Source organism: Andrographis paniculata, unplaced genomic scaffold (assembly GCF_009805555.1).
Source record: "Andrographis paniculata isolate CXL003 unplaced genomic scaffold, ASM980555v1 Contig32END, whole genome shotgun sequence".
In the NCBI taxonomy this organism is placed as follows: Eukaryota; Viridiplantae; Streptophyta; class Magnoliopsida; order Lamiales; family Acanthaceae; genus Andrographis; species Andrographis paniculata.
Genome location: NW_026137565.1, coordinates 7,592,232 through 7,614,236, shown reverse-complemented (window position 1 = coordinate 7,614,236; position 22,005 = coordinate 7,592,232). Strand labels below are relative to the sequence as shown.

The following is a 22,005-nucleotide window of genomic DNA, read 5'->3' as shown; positions in this document are numbered from 1 at the left end:
ACAGTTGGGTCATGGGTGGGATTGTGGCTGGAAAACAGGGCAAGAAAGAGACTAACATATGCCGAAAGAAATGTTATTTCCAATAATATTTTGATTATTTCCATTTCCTCACAAACATCTAATAATGTTTTTCATACTTCTTGCCTGATTTCATCTCCTCTTGGCTCTTGTACACAAACAAGAAATTAGCCAAAACATTAATCAAATCATCATGAACACTGTAAAAACTTGCCCTGATGCATACTGCAAGTTCAACTTATGAAACCTTGCTACCAATTAACCGGAAATCCTTTGGGGGCCATACCTGTTGATAGGAGAAAGCAAGGCTGAATTATCTTAAACTTACAAAAGGGATTAATTACTGCATTTATGGAACTGAACAATAAATAGTACATGTGAGATTTCAATTTGAGGAGATCTAAAAGAAAGGGCTATTGGGGAAGAGGAAATGAAGAAGGGCTTACCACAAAGAATACTCTGGATTCCACCATTGCATAAGGAACTGCACCAAACTGTCTGGAATCACGACTGTTGTGCGTGTTATCTCCCTCCACCCAAAGATGCCCCTTCGGTACCTATATAATTGTAAAACCAGTTGTTCAATTATTCTGCAATCCGATTTTGTCTGGCAGAAGGAACAAATGCAGTGTGCAGATAAGCATGTCAATGCAGTGCAATGCAAATGGATTGCAGATGAAAGTATCTCCCCAAAATCATAGAAAGGAAATTCCATTTCCCTTAACTCTAGGGTTTGGTTCAACAGGTAAACACATGGCGGCCGAAGATCAAGTCAGTGAGCACAACAGAATATAGAGAAGTTGGAGAGCAATTACAACAACAGTCTCGCGCTCGGAGCTTGTCTCGGCGTCAGACAGATATGAAACTGCGTCGCCATTAACAGCTTTGATTCTCTTGCAGACGACGTTTCTTGGTTCATCGGGTCTCCGCACGACCACAACGTCGCCCGATCCGACTCTACCCAAACGCTTCGTTATTGTCTCGGTCAGAACAATGTTGCCATGATTGAACGTTGGGAGCATACTGGGGCCGGTTAACTGCAATGCAGGGAATCAGAAGAAACGTTTCGTCAATTTCAATACATGAGGAAGCTTAACCGTAACGTACCATAGCTACGCCGCAGAGGTAGGTGCTGCAGACGTGAACGAAGCAGAGGAATTTTGCTACTCGTGCAGTATGGTGCAGCGCTTCTCTCACAAATGGCGCGATTTCCTTCAGTCTCTCCATTCCCATACCTTCTCTTCTCCCCGTCACTCCTGTGGTTCTTCGGAGAATGTCGTTTTATTGGCCTCTTCGGAATCTGGTAAGAGCAGGAGCTTCATCAATTGCTCAATTTCATCATCAAGATCGAAGCTTTCATTCTGAGCACTATTTGGTTGGGAGTTCTGATCAGCTTTCTGCCTGGGGCAAATTATTCAGGGTGGGTGAGAAATCAGAGAGAAATTCACTAGGGATTTCGCTTGAAGAAGGCGAAAATCACTTCATTCTGAGATTCACGCAAAAATGCGATTCTATGCAGCTTGAATTAGTAAGGCAACGAGACTCGAGAAAGAGAGAGTGGTGCGTACGTTTCTTTAAATCCATATAATGGCATGGGCCCAATAAATGGGCCTAACATGAATGAAGTCTAGATATAGAATTGGATCTGGCAGATGGTAATTGAAGCCCATATGGTAATTGAAGCCCATATAATGGACTGGACCTTGATTTGGGCCCATATAATATATACAAGGCCTGGATTTGAGTAAGATGTTTTCTACCACAATAGAGATATTGTGCAATTAACTTGAAAGAAACCAAGACTCGCCGAATTTGACGCCATTGCGGGCCAAGAGCTCGGGGAAGACGCGACCGAGAGCTCTGAGCATGGCCTGGTGTTCTTCTTCATTGAGACCCTTCCGGTTCCGGCGAGTGCCGGGGCAGCCTTGACCGTCCGAGTGGCAAAAGAAAGAGGAGGAAAGAGTCATTGTGGAGTCAACCCGATTGGAGAACTCCGACCCGGAATGTACCCGATCCGTTTTGTACCCACCACATTTTGGGCTTTAACCACATAGGATCCAAGTACAAGATTTTGAGTCCAAGTACAAGATTTTGAGTCCAATGTGTTTGTTTGGGGGTTTGGATTTTGAGCTGGGATTTGAATAGTAAAAATTTTATATTTGAATAATTATATGATGCGATATAAATAAGTGTTGATGTGATGTTTTGAATGTAAATTTGATTTTTAGTATAATATAAAAAATGAAAAATAAGTGTTTGATTTGATGTTTTTGGGGGAAAAAATTGGATGAACAGTGTAAATCCAATCCAATCCCCAAACAAACACAATAGTATATTTTTAAAAACATTATAAGAAATATGAAATGATTTTATTCATCTTTTAATATGCATTGGCATGAAATATATGCTATAAACTAATAAATGAATAGTACTAGCTGCCTTTAAACAGAGAGTTTTGTAATTTAAAAAAATATATATATATAATAATATTTAATTATAATTTTTTTAAATAAAAATTGTTAAAAATGTCAAAAGCTCAAAAAATACCTATATACACATAGTCATTATCTTTGATGATGGGAGTACTATATATGCATATCATTCCAGTACTTAGATGCTACGTGTTTAGTATATTTATCAGACATTATAAGAAATGACATAATTTTATTCAATTTTGTTACGTGCAAATTTAAGTTCATATTCAAAAATTAAAAGAATAATTCATATTTTATAAATTTGATATGAATTCCACTGGTACCAGTTTTTTTTTTCTTTGAGAAAATTCAAAAATAAGTTTTTTATGGAATCGAATTATAACAGATAGTAATTAAGTTATAATTTACATTAATTTTTTTTAATATTTAGATTACCTTATTAGTAATAGCGATGGCAAAATAAATTAATGATGATGAAGCTAGCACATATTCTCCGATCCGGCCATGGCTACCCTCTTTGATCGTCGGCTACAAGACAAATTTCAGAAACTTGTTCACCCTCGCCACTACATCCTTTCTTCTTCTTCTTCATCTTCTTCTTCTCCAAATCGTCGATGTAATGCTGATACATATACGACGCCAATCCCCACATCGCCACCACCATGGCAACCCCCTTCAGCCCCGTCATCTTCTCCCCGAGAAACACCGCCGCAAGCACCGGCGCCAGCGGCGTCCCGACCACGCCGATCACGTTCGAGAACAGCGCCGAAACCCTAAAGATCAGCCCGACGCAGCCCACCGTGAAGACCTGCCACGACACCGCCGTCCAGACCAGGTTCATCACATACGACGTCGTTCCCGCCTTGTACGCCGTCATCTCGCCGTGCACCTTCCTCCAATCCCCGCTCGCGAAAATCCCGACCACAATGACCACCGACGCCACCAGGCTCTGGTACACCGCCATGTCCACCAGCGCCGCCGCCGTCTCCTTCTTGATTATCCGGTGGAAGGCCAGCTGCGTCACCGACAGCATGAGCGCGTAGCCGGCCGACGCGCCGACGGTGGAGATGAACCCCAGCACGAACTTGCTCTTCTTTTTCGGGCTCCCCCCGGCGTCGTCGGGGTCGAAGACGAGCAGCACCGACGAGACGGTGAGGAGGACGAGGGAATTGACGATGTATGGCGTCAGCTTCTGACCGTTGATGACGTAAGAAAACAGCGCGTTGAACCCTAGCTGACTGCTGCAGATCAGCGTGTACGTCGTCACCGTGAGGTGCTGAAGTCCGATGGAGTACAGCATACAGCCGCCGGCGGCGAATATTCCGAGGAAGAGATAAATGGCTGCAAGAATTTGGGGGAATTGTCGTCGATCGTTCGTAATTGTAATGAATTGTGGTGGAGGATTGCTGCTGCTGCTGTAATGATCGGGAGTTTTGAGCCAGCGGAAGGGGACGAGAATGGGGAATCCGACGAGCTGGACCAGCGTCGCCATCCATTGACTCTTTCCGCCATTGTCGAAGTAGAGCCTGCCCAGAAGCGTGCCGACGGCTTGTCCCGACAGGAGAAAGATAGTGTAGATGATCATTTGTAGCCACCATATGTATCGTCTGAAGCTGGACGAGGAAGACGATGATGCCCTGTCGACGACGCCCTGTGGGTTTTCTGGAAACTTCTGTTCTTCGCTTTTCGCTGGCAGACCTTATGATTGCGATTCAATTCAAAGAAATTAAGTTACAGACAGATCGAAATGAGAAGAAGAAAAGAGAGAAGAAGGAGTTCATCTCACCACTGTCATGATCAGCTGGAAGCAGATCTCGAGGTTCTGCCATGGCGTCGTGCTCTTAGAAATCAATCAGTGTGAGCAGTAGCAATTAAAGAGGTGACAAGGAAACCTTGCCTCCGACTTCTGTTTGTTTGATTTTGGTATAAATAAATTTTATTACATAAAAACTCAAAATCAGAATCTCAATATTCGAATAACAAAACAATAGTCCAATGTACAAAATTCATTTATAACAAGTTTATTACCAAATAGTATTATCTTTCAACTTTATTAACCAAATTCGTGATTGATAAATTTATTTAAATACTAAACTCAAACAAATTACAACACCTAATTCAGAATTTTTTTTTATATATATATAAATTATAAATGAATTTATGGACAATTAACTTTATATTACCATGTTGTAACAGTGGTAGCTCATGGATGTCCGTCCGCCGTTCGTTCATCGGCTAAAGAGGATACACCAAAAGCATGAAACGCCCATCACTGCCACATGGGCATCAAATTAAATAAACCTCACAATTTTACTTAAGACATCTCTTCTGTTTGTATTAAAAGAAATAACAAAAAAAGAGATTTTATCTTGCAAATGTTTTGCTTTTGTCACGAATTTCATTATAGTTGGAACACGTTATATATATATATATATATATTGTTTTTATAATATATACATATATATATTGTCTTTTATAATATATACATATATATATTGTTTTTATAATATATTTTTCAAATGTATTATTATGCTTTAATTGTATAATATTTTTATAATTTATAAAATGATATCAATAATAACAAATTTAATTACTATTTTAAAAAACTATAAATAGATATATTAATAAAACTTAATATGGCTCTATTATTACTTAATTATAAAATTACTAAAATATTACCAATTTTTTTAAAAAATAATACATTAAATAATAATATGGAAATGAAAATAAATAAATAAAAATTAAGATGAATTTTTTTTTACTGTAAATATAAAATTAAATATATATATATATATATATTGCGGATGACATATCAACTTCATTGTCACTACATCACCTCACTACATCACTTTCATTTCATTGCCATTTGCCAGCCAGCCTGGATAAATACGAAATTACATGTCTACATTCATCAAACTTGATAAATCCTATGAATGTCTGACTGTCTGTGATCATTTTTATTTATTTTTATTTATTTTTAAAAAAACGTGGTTTATGATTGTGTGTCAATCATAGGGATTGAATTTATTTTATATTTTTATTTTTATTTTTTTTTGTTTGGGGGTAAATGTAAAACTAAGGGTAACTATAATGAATACTGTGGAATAGTAGTGGTAATGGCCAGTATATCTCCTATAGTCGGCTATACACGTGCCCCAGTTAGCAGACACGTGTGTGAATGCATGGAAGATATAACTGCGGATGATGCCATTTCTGCCTGCCAACCAACCTGCACCAGACCAATTATTTAGTGTACTTTCTTTGTTTGTTTCCTAAAAATAAAAACTGTTTTAGTTTGGGGAGAAGAAGAAGACAACTGACACATATGATCAAAATTCATTTCAATTCAGTAGTCACTCAGAGGCAAAGAAAGCAAGAATAGTATCGAAGCATTGGAATGCTCATTTTCCTTGCATATATATTATCAAGCCCATGCTTCCTTCTAATCCATTTCTGTGAAACCAGGGTTGGTCTAGTAGTTCGTGTTACAAAGCAGGAGTATTAAATTAATTGTGTGAGATTGTGTTTGATTGATAAGTGAACTTATGATATAATATATATATATATATATATAATTAAGCATAAATAAATTTTATATAAGATTTAATATATATATTATATTTGTTTATTTTAAAGAGAGAAAAACATAGAATTATAAATTATTCAATCTTTACAAAATTCGAAAGTATTTTAAGATGGAAAAGAAAGTATTAAAAAATATTGGGTCAAACACCAACCCAACTATCAACCAAACATAATCCTAACTAAAAAAAATAACCCTAGCGCACCAGAAGGTAGCGGATACAAAAATAAAGCACTGAAGCATGTTTGTGTTTGCAAATACTTTAATGTAATATTCATGTGAATGTCTTTTTGTTGGAGTGTTTGGGTACTATATAGTAATAAAATAAAAATAAACAAAATTGGAAGGAACAAAGCCCTATGATCCCAGAAAATAATAATGAAAAAATAAAATTTATAAATTATAAAGATGGTGGTTGTGAAGCAAGATGAAAAGTCAAAATCATGATGTGCTGCCACATTAAATGCCGCAACTCACTCATGCATTCTACTTGTGATTTGGTGGTAATAATAGTGTTACATTATCAGGCACCAAATGTGAGTTTACACTAATAAAACAAGGCAAAAATGGGGAATAACATGTGACAAAGAGGGTTGGAAATGAATCATCAACAACAGTGTTTCCTAGATGCAAATTTACTTGTTTCATTTGGCTATAATTGCATGTCCCATAAACAAACATGTTTTTGTTGTCTCTCCCACCAGGGGGGGTAAGACATGGTGAAGTTTCTACTAATCTTTTGACTGATTTCGGATCTACAAGTGGCAAAATATTCCAAGGCTTTAATGATGTAAGAACCAGTATTCTTGCCTTCATTTCCATATGCACCAATGCACACACTTCCTTGTCCTAAAGGATCCACAGCTCACATTCAGATGCCTGTACGAAGGTGGTTTATTCGCGAAATTTCAATAGGCAAGAGTTCAGTTAGATAAAACTATATGAAGAATCATGTGAGGAGTAAAGAACATACGCATTAATAACGGATCTGCAGAAGAACAAATGAAATGCAGTATATGAACAAGCAAATAGCAGCTCCAGCAACAGCATTGTAGAATAGCTTCTGATTATCTTTTGTGGGGATGAAAGCTGACTTGAGTGTATTGGTAAGCTCAAACAGTCGGTGCGATAGCTGTAGTATTAGTGGTAGTAGTAGTAGCGCAGCGATGAAATTAGGAACAGTGCTAATCAAACACACTTTAGTCTGTCATTTCATATTGTAAATCGGAAGAAAACATTCACTAACCAAGATATAAATGGCTGTTATGAGCATGAAGTTGAGCATCGGATAACCTGGAATGAAAGAAAGCAGCCACTTAGGCTGTCCGTTGGGCATGTTTGATCTGCAAAGTACAGATTGAAGAGAATGAATGAAGACCTCTAAGTAAAAGAGCAAGATACTTGAGATTAAATGACGGACCTCAGCCATATGTGAAATTGTGAAATGTAAGTCTCCAGTGTAATCTTTCCGAGCCACCTAATGCCCAAATAATATTATTTGTATGATGAGACCACTAGAAGTAATGGATTCCATATGAATTTCAATAGAAGATTAAAAAATTTCAACCCAACAGAATGGCATGGAAGGCTGCCAAGAGAAATAGCAGAGAACTTACGCAAAAAGGGCCAAAGAGTAATTTCGAAGCTCCTGAGTGAAATTCCTCAAGCAAATATAGACACTAGAGAAGAAACAGAACAATCATAGAAACAAATGAGAACAGAGACCTAAGTGTAGTTAGTATCTGGAGACTGAAGTTGCTATTATTTTATATACCATAAGAGGTGCCGCCTGTTAATATGAATAATAAAAGTACAGTTTAAAAAACCTAAATGAAAAGAGTGTACGCACGTGATTGGTATCCATGATGTGTATGGATGCAGCTTGTTGTACGATATTTTGTCCAGTTTGTATATGTATTCAAACCATAAATAGCCAACCTAAATACGGATATTAGAACAAATCAATAAAGACTTGTACCCAAAGAATCACCTGACCAAAATAGACCACAAAGGAAATAATTGACTCACAATCGAGGCCACTGTAACAATGGATGCTTTGATTGTTCGCCTCTGTTTGGTCTCAGCCTCCTCCAGTTTCTCCATCCATTTCTCAACCTACAACAACAATACTATTTTATTTCCAAAGAACATGAAAATATATGTGATGGCAAATCTGAAATATTTACACATTACATTTGGGTGAAAATAAGCATATATCATCCCAATGATCCATATATACCGATCAAGTCCAGATCTAAAATGCCATTCATGCAGTCGTGGAAGATTTGGTTTTGCAGGATCAGTATATCCTGCCAATATGTGTAACAACTATTAGATACATGTCAAGATTGTTATAAGAACATAATAAAGAAAGTATAATTTTTCAAAGTAAAATCAACAAGCTTTAAAGCAGACAAAAGTTATGGACAATTAACAAACCTAATAGGAAAGTGAGAGGTGTCCACACAATTTCAAATACTCCTGGAATTTCCCAAACCAATATAACCACAAAAAAGCACATGAAAATTTTCAGGGCCATCACAGACTTTATCTCATTGTACTTGTGGCCTATTCCAAGGGATCCATACACCATAAGTGTAAAGAGGGTGTGCATCGGACATATATAATACAAGGTGTAGTCATTATTAAGAACAATACAACAGAATGCCACAAAAAAGTTTAGCCTCCACATCATCTGCATAGAGGAAAACAGAGTTGCATTAGGACACTCATTACAAACCCAAAAGGTGGTGGAAACCAAAAAAGAGTTGATTAAGTTATCATATGCAACTTCAAAGATATTGTCACCTGAAAAAATCGAGCAACACTAAAGTCTTTTCTGATGTAATAATAAGAAAAGTTCCCAAAACCTGTCATCCAAACATATGCAGCAATAAAAATGCGAATTGCATTGTAGATCTCCGTCGCAGCAAAGTAATGGTACATCAAAAATAGGACCTATCAGAAACAACAGAAGAAAAGGTTAATGCATTAGGAAAATTCATTGGAAAGATAGAGTAAACAGCTTCTAAACCAGCACTCTGCACAGTAGGAGTTACACAAGAATCCCAGCATATTCTCTGCAGAAGAAACCTTTGAGCTTCTTATAAAAAGAAACTGGAAAATAAAAACACGTTTTTCCCACTTTTTCTGTTGGTCATTTGAAGAAGGATCCAGAGGTTGGAAATGGGCGCATATGAAAACAATTGAAATGTTTCAAATTGCATGTAATGTATCAAGCAATGGTTTTTGTGAACAAATTACTTGCCTGCATGTATCCTTTCCACTCTTCAGTCTGGTGGCGATTAAGATAGAGTATGGATTTCCCAGAAAAGGCAGACTTGTCACTGTGTTTCTTCAGAGAAGTCATTGCTGAGACTATGAGAAGGAGAATGTACAGAAAAAGGAATAGATCTCGGTTGTAGTTCTGTCAGGGTGAAAGAGAAACTTTCATGAGTAATGAATTTTCCTCCAGTAAAACTAATGCACAAATGAACCAGTTGTTTACAAGCTTCACAGACTTCTTCTCATTATTAATTCAAACTAGAAAAATTAAATCATGCTTTTATTTGGCAAGTTATACAGCACCTTCTGAAAAATCACGCAACAGTGTGCTCATGCTGCCCATTACTATTTATTTCTCTAACTGCAAGTCTGAGGTCAGTTATTAGTGAGAGCAAATACACAATTATCTACCTTTCACAAAGTAAAACACAGAACTCTTAACTATGATTGATTCTTCGCCATTCAATGCATTTGTGACAAAATATTAAAGTTTAAGTATTTTGCAAGTGCATATATTCGAAAGAAAAATATTGGTTATGGAACCAAAAATAGTAATACCTTGGGTGAATCTCCAAAAACATTTGTGCGGTCACATAAGTAAAAATAGAATAAAATTCCCCCAAACTCAGCCCTGCAAAACATCAGAATCTCATTGAGAAACCAAGGTGACTAAAGTTCAATGAAAGCAGATGACTCAAAAACTTACATGGCCCTTAAATGCAATCGATTTTCAAGCAAAAATGATTCATCCATCATCACAAACCTAGACAGTCACCACAAACAACAGAGAATATTATCTCAGAAAGCATCTCGATAGAAAACCTTAACCATTTGTTACAGCATGCCAACCTAATTAAGTTTGTCATAGTAGAGGTACTTAGCAACTTTGTAGTCGATGGTTTTGTCAGACCTCCTTCTAACAGAGCAGCTTCATCCCCATCCTTGATTGTTTCGCTTCCAATTTCTGCCAAATTAATGTCCGAGTGGCTGCCACCATGAAGGCAAATCATATTCCACACTACAATTGTCTACAAATAATAGGCTCTTCTCATTTATTTTATGGGCATTCATTGCTACTAGTATGCTGCCAAAGTTTCCACAAAGCCTATGGAACTTTAGCCAGAAAGATATTTATACTAAGGAAATGACATGAGAAGGATATAAAAGAAAAAAAAAAAAGAAATAGACTCACACTTTGGATGGGGATGATGACTTCCTATACTCCAACCACTCTGAGTACATCCATGAAACAATGATTGGGATGACTCCAAGCAAAAATGATACCTGTGGCATGAATTGTAAAGTTTTATAGCATGCTCTTTACAAAAATAGACAAAAGAAACAACAGTCATATGACTAAGGTCAATTTCAAATGACAATGCTGGCAATCTACAGGTGATTCAACTTCTCGACAAACCATGTTGATTAGCTAGCTTGGATTCAAAACTTGAATTTTGATGTCCATTGTTCTTACTTCATGCAAACTTACTGTACACTATAAATTAAGAAACATAATCAAGTGGACTATAAAGCTGATTCACAGAGCATTTTGCTCTTCACAAAGTATACAATAATTCTGTAGAAAGTTGGCAGAGTCAAGTTTATGGACTGTTTGCTTGACAGTAGTGCAGCTACAAAAAAGATAGAAAATAGCATATCTGATGAATAGAAACTCATGAAAATGGAGAATATAAAGATATTCCAGCGGACCATATAACATAAGTGCATGGATGCAGAGACAATCTCATTCTAAAGCACCATTGGTATTGAATCTTTGATCATTTTCATCTAATTCATATAATCATCAATGAGACAAAAGTAACAAAAAATATGTGATCCATGCTAAGGAAAAATCCGGGCAACTGAAACAATCGACAAAGATCAATCAAATTTAACATCATAGTTGTTAATATCAACTAATGTCAAGTGCAGATCAGTTGAACCATTCTTAAGAAACGAATCGTACTCTACTCAATCATCAAACTTCTTCCGAAAAAATGAAAAGAAAAAATTCTCAGCTGAAGCAAGTCCAAAAAACTAATAAATCGTGGTTCTAGAACTGCACATTACAACAAATGGCTACAACAGAATAACTTAGATTTAGAGAGAGTAGCAGCAGCTCAGAGTATCACAAACCCACCTGACCCGGTGTCACAGGCCCTGAATTCACCGCCATCCCCCGGCGCAAATTAAAGCACCGCCACAATCAATCGATCCAACTCCGAAATCTACAAATTCTCTCCCACTGCGCAGGAATGACACGCTCACACACAGACAGAAACACTCTGTGTGGACAGAGAAAGATGAAAGAATAAAACAACAGCGGCGAAACAATGGCTATTCAAGAGAGAGAAATGAAACGGGATTGAAGACAGTGCACAGATCTGATACAAGCGGTCGAGGGAAGTAGAATGAAATGAGAGTGGAACCAGCGAGGCGATGTGACGTCCCCCCTCGGCTTCAAGAATCATTGATCTTGCGAGCTGTCGGTGGAGAGATTTCCCTTATCGATTTCCAGTTCAACCGTCGCCTCACAGATCCAGTTACGGTTTTTGTCACTTCGTTTATTCTACTTTCTTTTACTCGCTTTTTCATTTCCTGAATACGATAAATTTTTCTGTATTTGTGTATAATAATTATTAAAGCATACGGTAAATGGAAAAATACGGTATAAATAAATAGAATGTTTTTAAAAACAAAAAAAACGTGTATCTATTTCGATTGTGGTAAATTAATAAATTAAAGATTATAAATATCAAAAATAGGAAAGATATGTTATTGTGATTTTAATGGATGTATTCTTTCTGTTTCCGACACGTCCCTATTTTTAAAATTCAGTCTCATTTTTTCAATGTATCATATAAAATATTATTATAGTATATAACCATTTGATGCATTTAATTTAGTATAGACTATGGATGAAATGTCAAATTATGACGACAATAGTTTACCCACTAAAATATATATATATATATATATAGAATGTACTTGATAATGTTGGAGAAAATAGAAGTTATGACTTTGCAATGGGTACATAGATGAATTGAGCTTATCTTTCACAAAAATGCTTATAGGTTTTTTCAATTTTATATATAGCTGTTCATACATAAGGCACCGTTCATTGAATTATAGTCATAAAATTATTTTTAATAAATGATCTAATGACTATTATAAAAAGTAATTAAAATTATAGATTTAGCTTCAAAATCTTTTTTTAACTAATTTAATTTAAAACAGATTTTAAATAGTATGTGCTTTTATAATAATTGATAAGTTTTTATTTTTAATAAATTTATTATTTTAAATATGTATTTTTTTGTTGGACTAGTCGAAACTATTAACTTAAAAGATAAATTATAGGGCTCACACCACGAATACAAATGGAGATTGAAGGCTTCGTCATACTCTTATTCTTAATTTTAAATATATTTAATAAATATAAATTAAATTAATTAATTTTTAGTACTATACTTTTTTAATAAATAAATATTTTATTTATACAATATTAAAAATATTGCAACATATTTTAAAATTTTAAATTATTTATATTGATTTATATTTTAAAATGTTATTAACATTATTCATATAAAAAATAATAAAATTATAATATTATAATACTTTTTCTATAATTTAAAATATCTTTTTATTATTATTTTTTTTTTATTCAAAAATATCGTTTGTAAAACCCTGTATCCACTGTACAGACAGCAAGTGGTGGCTGGGGACAGCATGAACGGAGTTATTATTTCTACATAGCGTGGACCTTCGTCGTCGCCTCGTCGGCAATGGTACTCTCTCTCTCTGTGGCGTCGCAACTCTGTAATGCTATATGATTATATATATATATAATGTATTATATATTTTTTATTTTTACAAATAGTTGGGTTTGAGCTTGATGAATGGTCTAGCCTAGGTTGGATCAATTCAACGATGGCAATAATACCTGTTCGTGCTCCTGCTTCATTTCATATGCTCCAAAATATCCTCCAAACATGGGGAACACATTACAGTGTGCTCAATCAGATCCTTGCCCACACCCTCACACTCGGCATATTTAACCACACCTTCTACTCCAAACTGCTCAAAGCATACGTAAAGCTCAACAAGCTCTTTGAAGGCCAGAGAATCTTTGATAGAATTTCAAATCCGGATGCTGCTGCCTGGACCTCTCTCGAGAATCTGTATCTAAACAATAGAATGCCATCGGAAGCGTTGAGAGTATTCTCGAAGCTGACATGGTCGGATTCTGCAAAGCCTGATTCCCATTCCATAGTCGCTGCTCTTTCTGCCTGCGCACGCAGCAAGGACATAGCGAACGGAAGGATAATCCATGGAATTGCGTACAAGTATCTGCAAACGCCTGGTTTCCCAAATGTGGACAATGCACTGATCGATATGTATGGGAAGAATGAAAGAATTGGCATGGCTTGGCGTGTGTTCAACGCCATTGATTTCAAGGATGTTGCTATTTGGACTAGCTTGCTCAATGCCTGTCTTCTAAACGGAGACTTGAAGACCGCCTGCCAAGTGTTCGACATAATGCCACAAAGGAATGTTTTCTCATGGACTGCAATGATTGTGGGATACATTCGCATGTCTAAATCCATGGAGGCATTGGAATTGTTCGTGAGAATGCAGCATGATCTGCAGGACGCCGCCGGAGAAAAACAACGGCAATGTAATCCCACTGCAGTTACTGTAGTTGCAATGCTTTCCGGCTGCGCAGATATTGGCGCACTTAACTTGGGAAGTTCAATCCATGGATACATCAACAAACGCTGTGGATTTGTTTCCAATGTTGCTGTTAACAACGGGCTGATCGATATGTATGCAAAGAGCGGACACCTTGAGGCTGCTGTGAGATTATTCGACGTCATGAGGAGAAAGGATTTATTCTCATGGACAAGCTTGATTTCCGGTCTGGCAATCAATGGCAGGGGAGAATGTGCCCTCCAAGTGTTCGATTCAATGGTGGAATCTTCGAGATTGGCTCCAAATGAAGTGACTTTCCTGTCAGTTCTATCAGCCTGCAGCCATTCAGGATTGGTGATTCAAGGGGAGGAATTGTTTGAGAGATTTATATGCAGGTATGGAATCAAACCTCGAATCGAGCATTATGGATGCATGGTGGATCTTTTCATTCGAGCAGGGTGCGTGGAGAAAGCCGTAAGTTTGATCGAGGTGATGCCTCTAGAACCCGATGCTGTTATTTGGAGATCGGTGATGCGAGGGTGCTTCGAGCATGGGAACTTGGCAATGGCTGAAGCTGCGGGGAAGAAAGCAATTGAACTGGAACCTGGTGATGATGCAGTGTATGTGCTTCTTTGGAGCATTTATTGCTCGAAAAAAAGATGGAAGGATAGTTTAAGAACATTGCAGATGATGAGAGAGCAAAGGATTAAGAAGACACCTGGTTGTAGCTGGATTGAAGTTAATGGCGTTGTCTGTGAATTTGTGGCCCAAGCTTCTCCGCCAGATGGTAAGATGACGACAGTCCTTAATGGAATTTATGAACAGTTAATGTTAGATAGTAATATAGAAGTTTTGAATTTTTGAAAGAAATTAAAAATAGTGAAAAATTGGGTAAAGATAAATGTCGGATATAATGTATGTAGATACAGTTGTTGTATATTTATTTTTCAGGTGACAGTAATTTTAAATTATTTTCTCTATAATTTTTTTGAATAGATTAAACTAATCTATAGCCCATGGGCGTAATTTTAATGTGTATATAAGAAAAAACCTTATTGGGCCCAAAGTTGGAGGCCCAATAGATATGGAAGAAGACCGGATGGACTTGATCAGTTGGCAGTTTGCACTTGGTCTCAGTCAGTCGTCTTTGTGTCTGCATAGTCTGAGCTCCCGGAGACCGAGAAACGCACGATCTGCAGCCGGATAGCTGGATCTTCGTCGTCGGCAATGGTACTCTCTCTGTGGTGATATATATATTTCCTATCTCTACAAATTGTTGGATTTGGACTTGATGATTGCTTTCGGTTGGATATGCTCGAAATGCTTTAAGTTTTATCAGATCTTCCTGTTCGATGCTCTTCAGATCCTCTAATCATCTCTTAAACGAATTATGATTTTCGGTTAATGGTTGCATATCGACATTTGCATGAAGAATTGGGCGAATTGTTTTACCAGTAGATATTAGAAAATTTTATTCTCGTTCAAGCAGTGCTAGTTGCTTGTGGTGAAAGGATTTTGTAATCAAAGGTTTAACAACCGGCTTCCAGCTGTGTCACTTGGTAATTTGCTGGAGTTTAAACTTGGTAGCTAAGTAAGTTTGATGAATCTTATGTTAAGCTGTATGTAACTTGTGTTTGGCGGTGAGCTCCAACTAATGAGAACATGAATCAAGAGATTTTCTATGAAACTCGGTTGAACACACACACACACACACTATTAATAGTGTTTACTTAAAAAGGAGTCTAACTAATTTTCATTATACCATTAATATGTACACTTTTCAACTCAATGCTTATCAGGAAATACTACAAGAAACCAGAATGCTAAAAAAATGCCAAGCAGCAGCAATGAGAATGTAGATAAGAAAACAAACTTTCTTGGTATATATCTAGTAGGAAGGAAAGGCCCTATGCCTGCGTATACACGTAAGTTACAATTGTGTTTTAAGAATTCAAGTTTGTAGAAGAATGATGCCAAAATATTACCCTATGGGATCACATTAGCAACCAATCACTGCACATATATAATCTATATATGCATTAAGTTGGTGCTTGAGTCTTTTGGACAGAATTCTGCATTCTGAAGATAATAGAGAATAGAATTATTTGAAGAGAAATCTGGTGTTTTCGATTGGAGAAACAAGAAAAAATGTGACCAATGGATGTATTAGCATTGTTAATATGTAGTTTTTGTTCTGCTGTTGAACAATCATAATTCGCACCAGCTTCTATATGCTTAAATCCCTGAAAAGTGGTTTGGTGAATGCAAAAAGTTGTTGCGACTTAGCATTTGTCGGTAAATTCGTCGTGATGTTAATATCTTTACTTTATAACAGGAGTTTTGCCCTTCTGTAAAGAACATACTTCTTCTTGATTCAGAAGGGAAGAGAATTGCTGCCAACTACTTTTCAGATGACTGGCCTACTATTGGTGCCAAGGAAGCTTTTGAGAAATCAGTTTTTACCAAGACACAAAAAACAAATGCCAGAACGGAGGGTATGAATTTTAACTGCTATTTTATTTTATTTTATTTAATCCCACTTCCCAGTTTGGGCGAGAACCAGACCTTTTACTACTCTCTTTGGAGTGCATACGTTATACATCCAGTTCTAAGCTGGGGAATGTTTTTCTTAACTTGCTCTCAAATAATTTTTTAATTTCATTTTTTTCTAGTGGTTGAAGTACATCTAGACAACTATGTAAGTTATTTTCTATTGTATTTAACATCATGTAACACCTCAGCCCGCTATCTCTCTCTCTACAAGCTGGGCATGTTATAGGATCATAGACAGGCCTCATAGATCAATGCAAGTTATTTCATCCTGCTTTGTCTTTGCTCGTGCTCATCTTGAGAGACTTTCCAAGAAGTCGCCTATGTTGAAATTGATCTAAAATGCTCGCAAAATGAAATACTCATATTATTAATATGAGTAGTTTAATTGAGTCACTGAAACTCCACTTAAATCTGGGGATATCACAACATAATTTCCGAGGCCAGTGTATTGGAGCTCTGCTGTTAAACTTGAGCTTATCCCTCTTTATCTTCTATGCAGCCGAGATAACTATTTTTGAGAACTACATTGTCGTCTACAAGTTTGTTCAAGACTTGCACTTCTATGTTACTGGCGGTGAAGATGAAAATGAACTCATTCTGGCTACTGTTCTTCAAGGGTTCTTTGATGCTGTTGCTATCCTACTCAGGTGATTACCATTGCTCGTGTTCGTTTCACGTTTGTTTTTATTTACTCATTATCTTCAGCTCCTTATGGATTCTCACACTGCAATTACCTTTATGGATTCTTTATACACTTCCAAGGGACAACGTTGACAAAAGAGGGGCCCTTGAAAATCTCGACCTAATTCTCTTATGCATAGATGAAATTGTTGACGGAGGGTAAGTTTCTGCAAACCTTGAATTGCCGATGCTCTCACTAATAGTTGGCCTATGCGACAAAACTGCTGTGCCTTTTGAATGGAAATAACGGTTCATGCAGTCATTTTACATCTGCAGAGCTCGATGCATGTAGTTAAAATCAAACGCTAGAACTTGGGGCCATTCTTAACACATATATGTGCTCTTACATAAACAGGATTGTTCTGGAAACCGATGCAAATAGCATTGCAAGTAAAGTAGCGGGACATAGTATGGATTCGGGAGCATCATTGTCCGAACAGGTCTGTCAACTCTACTTAATGTTATCTAAACCAGTCCTTGATTTTTTTCTATATAAAACTTATTGTGCCTAAATATTGCTGTATTCTCCTACCTGCAGACAATTAGTCAGGCACTTGCCACTGCCCGAGAACATCTGGCTAGATCTCTTCTCAAGTAATGATATTTACCCTTTCAAAAAAAAAAGTATACACAAATACATAGGGACGGATTCAGCTGTGTGTGCACGATCGATTACTCTACTGCAGTAAATTTGGCATTCTTATATATATCAAAACACATTATGTGTAGATCACCTGTGAAACCTGGAAGATGTTGTAAAGCAGTTAACTTTTCCGAATTCTTGCTGAGATGCTGTGCAACCTTGCATTGATAAAATATCAAATCCCAAGTCTCATCAGATTTCAGGAGCAAATGTAAACAGTTCTGCAAGAACATTTAAACTATTATGGGGCATATATAATCATTGAAAATTCAAGCAAAATCCTTAATTTTAGGCTCTGTGAAAATTCTACAAGAACATGGAACACTTTCCACATGTCACTGGATAAGAACGTACTCTGCGTCTTCCGGAAGCCTGTCGCCTCCTGCTGTTGGGGGCAAGTTACGTCGAGGTATGTGCTGCTTATGGACCTGGGCATGAGTTTCTGCTTCATGCTGGAACATCTTGACTAACTCATCTAATTCCAACTTTCTCACTTCAACCTGCTCCTCAGTGATTGGATTTTTAAGTCCAAGATACAGCAGCCCGAGTGCGATGAGCACGACACCTATAAATACGAGGAGCGCCGAAAACAGGCCAAATGCATACGGTGTGTTTTCTGCACCAGGGATTCCATCCACATTTATTCCAAACAAACCTGTGATGATGGAAAGAATAAGACCACATCCCCCAAAGACTCCTAAGTTATGAGTGACTCGGAGGCTTTTATCCTGGAATAACCGAAAGCCAGAAAATTTACATCGTTAGCTACTTATATCGCTAATAAAATACGATATCTATATCGCACACAAAAAATTGAGCCCAACTGACAATAAACAGAAAAACCTTCCCCACACTAACTCTGGAAAATGATTAGCTCTATCAGCGCTGCAACATTTTCTAAAGTTCCAACCCATGCAACTACAACACTGTAAACCTATAGTGAAACAAACATTTTTAAAATACAAGGACAACATATATTTGAGAATTTGCCAATTCAAAAACCAGGACCTGGAAAAAAGACTCATCATTATAGCCATTTTAAGTGTTGTCCTGGACCAGCTAGGAAGCCGGTGACCACAAGATTCATTTTTATAGCAACATGAATAAATCTTTGGAATCAGAAGAAAGACTCCATAAAGATACAAACCTGTAACCATGCACGAACTGTGCTCTGCATGACGTCTTGGATGGTAAACAAACGACCACGAACTGCTTCCTGCTCTTCAATCATCTGCCTAGTACTCTTCCTTACTCCTTCCAGTAGAGATTTGGTTAAATTTCCCCTTAAATGCTGGAGAAGTTCGAATACTATCTCTTCTCTTGCATGGAGTGACCATTTCACCCTAATAACCTACATAATACCGCCAACAAATATATAGACAGATTTAGTAAAAGGACGTGGTACAAACAATCTTATATATTAAAACCTAGTAAAGCATAATCTCAATCCATATCTATAAGATCAATAGTTCTATAATCAATCTGGAAGAATTTATTCACAACTGTAACCCAAACACACACAGATAAACCTGTGTAGATAACCTTCTTATTTCTCGGTTGAGTATAGAACTGAAAAGATTCAAATCTTCATGGTTTCTCCTGTAGATAAAACAACAGAGAATGAGAACATGAGGTGCGTAAGTGATAGAGTTGGGACAGCTTCTGCTACCTGTTTACAAACATCAGTTCCACTTCATCTGCTGCCCCAAAAATGGATTTCCGGAATAACCTTCACATAATAAAAACAATGTAGTAAAACATGACACAAAACTAATAAGAGTAGCTTCTTGGAGGTTGATCATAAATCTGTGGTATTTGACTCCACATAAGCAACTAATGTAATCAAGTATGTGAGCCAGACAATCTTAGTGACCTTTTAATCTCACCTGTCATCCCACCGAGCCAACCGAGTAACTAAATATGCTATAAGTTCATGTACCGTCTTTGGCGTATTGAAACCACCACCAAGAAGAAGTTCCTAACAAGTAAATGCAGGCGATATCAGTAATTCACTACAAAGGTTTACACAAACATATTACCCAGAGAAAAGAAAGTCACAAAAACCTGGACTTCTGTAATGCCCAAAACATTGATTCTTGAAGCAGATCCTTTTAAGTGTAGAACAGTTATAAGGAAGTTCTTAGCTTGCCATGAACGGAGGACAACAGGGATGTCATCTTCTTCAACATAAGGATCACCAGCTGATTGCCCCAAGAGTTCAAACAATAAACCTCCAGCAACCCTTACTGGAACCTGTGTGAAAAGGCAACCGGTTTTAAATACTAAGCTCCAAATGCTGAAAATTGTACATATGCATCCTGCTAAGTGATGTGCCAGTGCACCCACACACAGAGGGAGCAGACATACAACTTGGCATGTTGAATGGTAAGACATTGCAATCTACACAATGCCAATCAAAGTTCAGTACAACAACCTGAGTCTCCTTCACTAATTTCAATAAACTAGATTCAAATAACTATGTCGGGCAGAAAATACCTCATATAATAGGTGTTTCATTCTATCACTCATCAACTTGCTTTCATCTCTCAAAGCAGTTCTAATAGCAGGGTGTAATGACTGTGCAGAATTGATCCACGCCTCAACAGTAGGATGACCAGCAGTAAGATGGCACCACCATGTGGGGCCAGCAGGTCTTTCCCAATAAGGAGCAGCTAAGTCAGCAACAGTGAGATCCTCTTCATCATCTGTTAGTTCAAACTGTTGAGCGGACCATTCTGCATCAACATGCATAGTTTGGACAAGTTCAGATAGTCTAGGCCACCCAATCGGAACCCAATGAGACCCTTCACGCCTTTCAACAGGATGAATATTGTTAAATCTAGCATGTTGGCCATCTACATGCAAAATCCCAGCTTGGTTACTTGCCAGTTCAACAGGGGGTGCAGGATCAAATCGTGTGTCCCGCTTCGGTCCTTGCATTGCCAAAGGCCTGCCATCAGAGTCCATAGGGTTCTTCACAAAATTATTGCCATGACACGGAGATGGGATATTGGATAAGGATTTTGAAAGAACTGATGTTTTATGCCCTCGGACAAATTCAAAAGCGCAGATAAGTCCATCTGTCCACAGCTGCTCTGGCAAGGCATCCTTGTGGCATTGACTTCTCTGGCTTTCAGGCTTCTTAGTAGGATTGTTTTGGGAGAAACTTTGTTCACTTACTCCAATCATGATTACTTTCTAGCGCTTCAAATGGGAAGGAGCGCCTATGATTTCACAGTTAGCAAAACGTTTCATAAATGTGCATCTTCGGGGACAAAGAGAAGCTCAGACATTGGGGAACAAAACACTGTGTCAAATGCCGTAAGTGGGGAAACAATACGCAAAGATAGTTAACTCAAAAAAGCCAATTATATAACAGAATCATTTGAGGTGTAGCTGCACAAAGAGTACACTATTTTACCGAAGCAATTAATGCTTTAATTGCCACTAATTAACATACAACAGACAAACTTCCAACATTTCGATTTCATTAGCTACTATAAATGCTTTACCGATAACAAACTGAGACAACTGTAACTTTTAGCGAGGGGAGAAAAAGAGCGAGCTTATCAATGTACTGGTATGGCAAAAAGTATCACAAATGGCATGAACTTAAAAAATCTATATCACTTCAAAAACTGATCTAACTGTTCGAACAAAATAAAAATGAGAGAATTTATCTACCAGTTCAAGCGCAGTTGATATAGTTGAAGTGCAGTCAATTTTGACTATGCTTTTTGAAGTTCGTGGCGTGAATCTATAGGGTTTATCACTTTTTTCAGAAAAGAAACTACGCCAAGCCGAAACAATATTCCCGATAAATTTCTTCCTACGCATAATTCACTTCAGAATCGTGAATAAGAAAGCACGAAATTACCAGAACACCACAGCCGAACTCCCGTAGCATATAAACAACACCAAGAGAGATTCGCAAGCTACGAAGAGCGGTCGCCGCTGCCGACGCGGCGGTAAAAGTGGCATGGAAATGCAGCGCTCACTTCAGACTTCAGAGCGTAAGGCTAGAAACCGCTGAGGCTCGCACCTCCACACGTGCGAAATATAAACCGACTCTCATCTTATTTTCCATTTCAAAAAAATAAAAAATAAAAAGGCTA

General features: G+C 37.4%; 6 protein-coding genes across 10 annotated transcripts; 2 read left to right on the top strand and 4 right to left on the bottom strand.

Moving 5' to 3' along the window:
* Nucleotides 1–75: 75 nt before the first annotated feature.
* On the bottom strand, nt 76–1,568 carry LOC127247800 (uncharacterized). The gene is made up of 4 exons (XM_051269828.1): nt 1,126–1,568; nt 834–1,055; nt 465–575; nt 76–304 (listed from the first exon to the last, which is right to left on the bottom strand). Exons 1-4 carry the CDS (start codon nt 1,249–1,251, stop codon nt 257–259), a joined length of 507 nt encoding a protein of 168 aa, XP_051125785.1. The 5' UTR covers nt 1,252–1,568; the 3' UTR covers nt 76–256.
* Nucleotides 1,569–2,754: 1,186 nt separating this feature from the next.
* LOC127248134 (purine permease 21-like) lies at nt 2,755–4,792 on the bottom strand. The gene is made up of 3 exons (XM_051270353.1): nt 4,637–4,792; nt 4,240–4,359; nt 2,755–4,151 (listed from the first exon to the last, which is right to left on the bottom strand). Exons 2-3 carry the CDS (start codon nt 4,280–4,282, stop codon nt 2,962–2,964), a joined length of 1,233 nt encoding a protein of 410 aa, XP_051126310.1. The 5' UTR covers nt 4,283–4,359; nt 4,637–4,792; the 3' UTR covers nt 2,755–2,961.
* A 1,672-nt stretch (nt 4,793–6,464) lies between these two features.
* Nucleotides 6,465–11,869, bottom strand: LOC127247616 (protein REDUCED WALL ACETYLATION 1-like). Of its 2 annotated transcripts, XM_051269549.1 has the most exons (16): nt 11,462–11,869; nt 10,514–10,605; nt 10,171–10,308; nt 10,028–10,084; nt 9,880–9,952; nt 9,305–9,463; nt 8,845–8,994; nt 8,476–8,731; nt 8,230–8,345; nt 8,065–8,151; nt 7,886–7,974; nt 7,653–7,715; nt 7,457–7,513; nt 7,283–7,379; nt 7,010–7,168; nt 6,465–6,915 (listed from the first exon to the last, which is right to left on the bottom strand). In XM_051269549.1, the coding sequence occupies exons 1-15, from the start codon at nt 11,495–11,497 to the stop codon at nt 7,013–7,015; spliced, it is 1,626 nt and encodes a 541-aa protein (XP_051125506.1). In that variant the 5' UTR covers nt 11,498–11,869; the 3' UTR covers nt 6,465–6,915; nt 7,010–7,012. The 2 variants fall into 2 exon arrangements, with proteins under 2 accessions (XP_051125506.1, XP_051125507.1); XM_051269550.1 differs by lacking the exon at nt 11,462–11,869 and having other exon boundaries at nt 10,171–10,349; nt 10,514–10,601.
* On the top strand, nt 11,811–15,147 carry LOC127247618 (pentatricopeptide repeat-containing protein At2g20540-like). 2 transcript variants are annotated; one of them, XM_051269552.1, is made up of 3 exons: nt 11,811–11,863; nt 13,026–14,800; nt 15,058–15,147. In XM_051269552.1, exons 2-3 carry the CDS (start codon nt 13,252–13,254, stop codon nt 15,093–15,095), a joined length of 1,587 nt encoding a protein of 528 aa, XP_051125509.1. In that variant the 5' UTR covers nt 11,811–11,863; nt 13,026–13,251; the 3' UTR covers nt 15,096–15,147. The 2 variants fall into 2 exon arrangements, with proteins under 2 accessions (XP_051125509.1, XP_051125508.1); XM_051269551.1 differs by lacking the exon at nt 15,058–15,147 and having other exon boundaries at nt 11,812–11,863; nt 13,026–15,044.
* LOC127247619 (coatomer subunit zeta-2-like) lies at nt 15,125–17,907 on the top strand. The gene is made up of 6 exons (XM_051269553.1): nt 15,125–15,243; nt 16,349–16,508; nt 17,066–17,213; nt 17,329–17,406; nt 17,603–17,687; nt 17,786–17,907. The coding sequence occupies exons 1-6, from the start codon at nt 15,241–15,243 to the stop codon at nt 17,843–17,845; spliced, it is 534 nt and encodes a 177-aa protein (XP_051125510.1). The 5' UTR covers nt 15,125–15,240; the 3' UTR covers nt 17,846–17,907.
* Nucleotides 17,835–21,961, bottom strand: LOC127247614 (uncharacterized). Of its 3 annotated transcripts, none has more exons than XM_051269546.1 (9): nt 21,768–21,950; nt 20,387–21,114; nt 19,955–20,143; nt 19,777–19,868; nt 19,560–19,619; nt 19,420–19,489; nt 19,038–19,241; nt 18,245–18,618; nt 17,835–18,111 (listed from the first exon to the last, which is right to left on the bottom strand). In XM_051269546.1, exons 2-9 carry the CDS (start codon nt 21,077–21,079, stop codon nt 18,090–18,092), a joined length of 1,704 nt encoding a protein of 567 aa, XP_051125503.1. In that variant the 5' UTR covers nt 21,080–21,114; nt 21,768–21,950; the 3' UTR covers nt 17,835–18,089. The 3 variants fall into 3 exon arrangements, with proteins under 3 accessions (XP_051125503.1, XP_051125504.1, XP_051125505.1); XM_051269547.1 differs by lacking the exon at nt 21,768–21,950 and adding an exon at nt 21,575–21,760; XM_051269548.1 differs by lacking the exon at nt 17,835–18,111 and having other exon boundaries at nt 18,382–18,545; nt 21,768–21,961.
* Between the last annotated feature and the right edge of the window lie 44 nt (nt 21,962–22,005).

What these genes read in the sequence shown, in the direction of transcription:
- LOC127247800 (XM_051269828.1), bottom strand. Translation starts at nt 1,251, where the DNA reads ATGGGAATGGAGAGACTGAAGGAAATCGCGCCATTTGTGAGAGAAGCG. An exon ending in ACCTCTGCGGCGTAGCTATG is followed by an intron (nt 1,056 to 1,125) that starts GTACGTTACGGT and finishes CCTGCATTGCAG; the next exon opens with TTAACCGGCCCCAGTATGCT. An exon ending in AATCCAGAGTATTCTTTGTG is followed by an intron (nt 305 to 464) that starts GTAAGCCCTTCT and finishes TCCTATCAACAG; the next exon opens with GTATGGCCCCCAAAGGATTT.
- LOC127248134 (XM_051270353.1), bottom strand. Translation starts at nt 4,282, where the DNA reads ATGGCAGAACCTCGAGATCTGCTTCCAGCTGATCATGACAGTG. An exon ending in TCCAGCTGATCATGACAGTG is followed by an intron (nt 4,152 to 4,239) that starts GTGAGATGAACT and finishes CGCAATCATAAG; the next exon opens with GTCTGCCAGCGAAAAGCGAA.
- LOC127247616 (XM_051269549.1), bottom strand. Translation starts at nt 11,497, where the DNA reads ATGGCGGTGAATTCAGGGCCTGTGACACCGGGTCAG. An exon ending in ACTATGACAAACTTAATTAG is followed by an intron (nt 10,085 to 10,170) that starts GTTGGCATGCTG and finishes GTGACTGTCTAG; the next exon opens with GTTTGTGATGATGGATGAAT. An exon ending in ACATCATGGATACCAATCAC is followed by an intron (nt 7,716 to 7,885) that starts GTGCGTACACTC and finishes TTTCTTCTCTAG; the next exon opens with TGTCTATATTTGCTTGAGGA.
- LOC127247618 (XM_051269551.1), top strand. Translation starts at nt 13,252, where the DNA reads ATGGCAATAATACCTGTTCGTGCTCCTGCTTCATTTCATATGCTCCAA.
- LOC127247619 (XM_051269553.1), top strand. An exon ending in AACAAATGCCAGAACGGAGG is followed by an intron (nt 16,509 to 17,065) that starts GTATGAATTTTA and finishes TCTTCTATGCAG; the next exon opens with CCGAGATAACTATTTTTGAG. An exon ending in GAGCATCATTGTCCGAACAG is followed by an intron (nt 17,688 to 17,785) that starts GTCTGTCAACTC and finishes TCCTACCTGCAG; the next exon opens with ACAATTAGTCAGGCACTTGC.
- LOC127247614 (XM_051269546.1), bottom strand. Translation starts at nt 21,079, where the DNA reads ATGATTGGAGTAAGTGAACAAAGTTTCTCCCAAAACAATCCTACTAAG. An exon ending in GAACTGATGTTTGTAAACAG is followed by an intron (nt 19,490 to 19,559) that starts GTAGCAGAAGCT and finishes TTTTATCTACAG; the next exon opens with GAGAAACCATGAAGATTTGA. An exon ending in TAAGAAGGTTATCTACACAG is followed by an intron (nt 19,242 to 19,419) that starts GTTTATCTGTGT and finishes GGTATTATGTAG; the next exon opens with GTTATTAGGGTGAAATGGTC.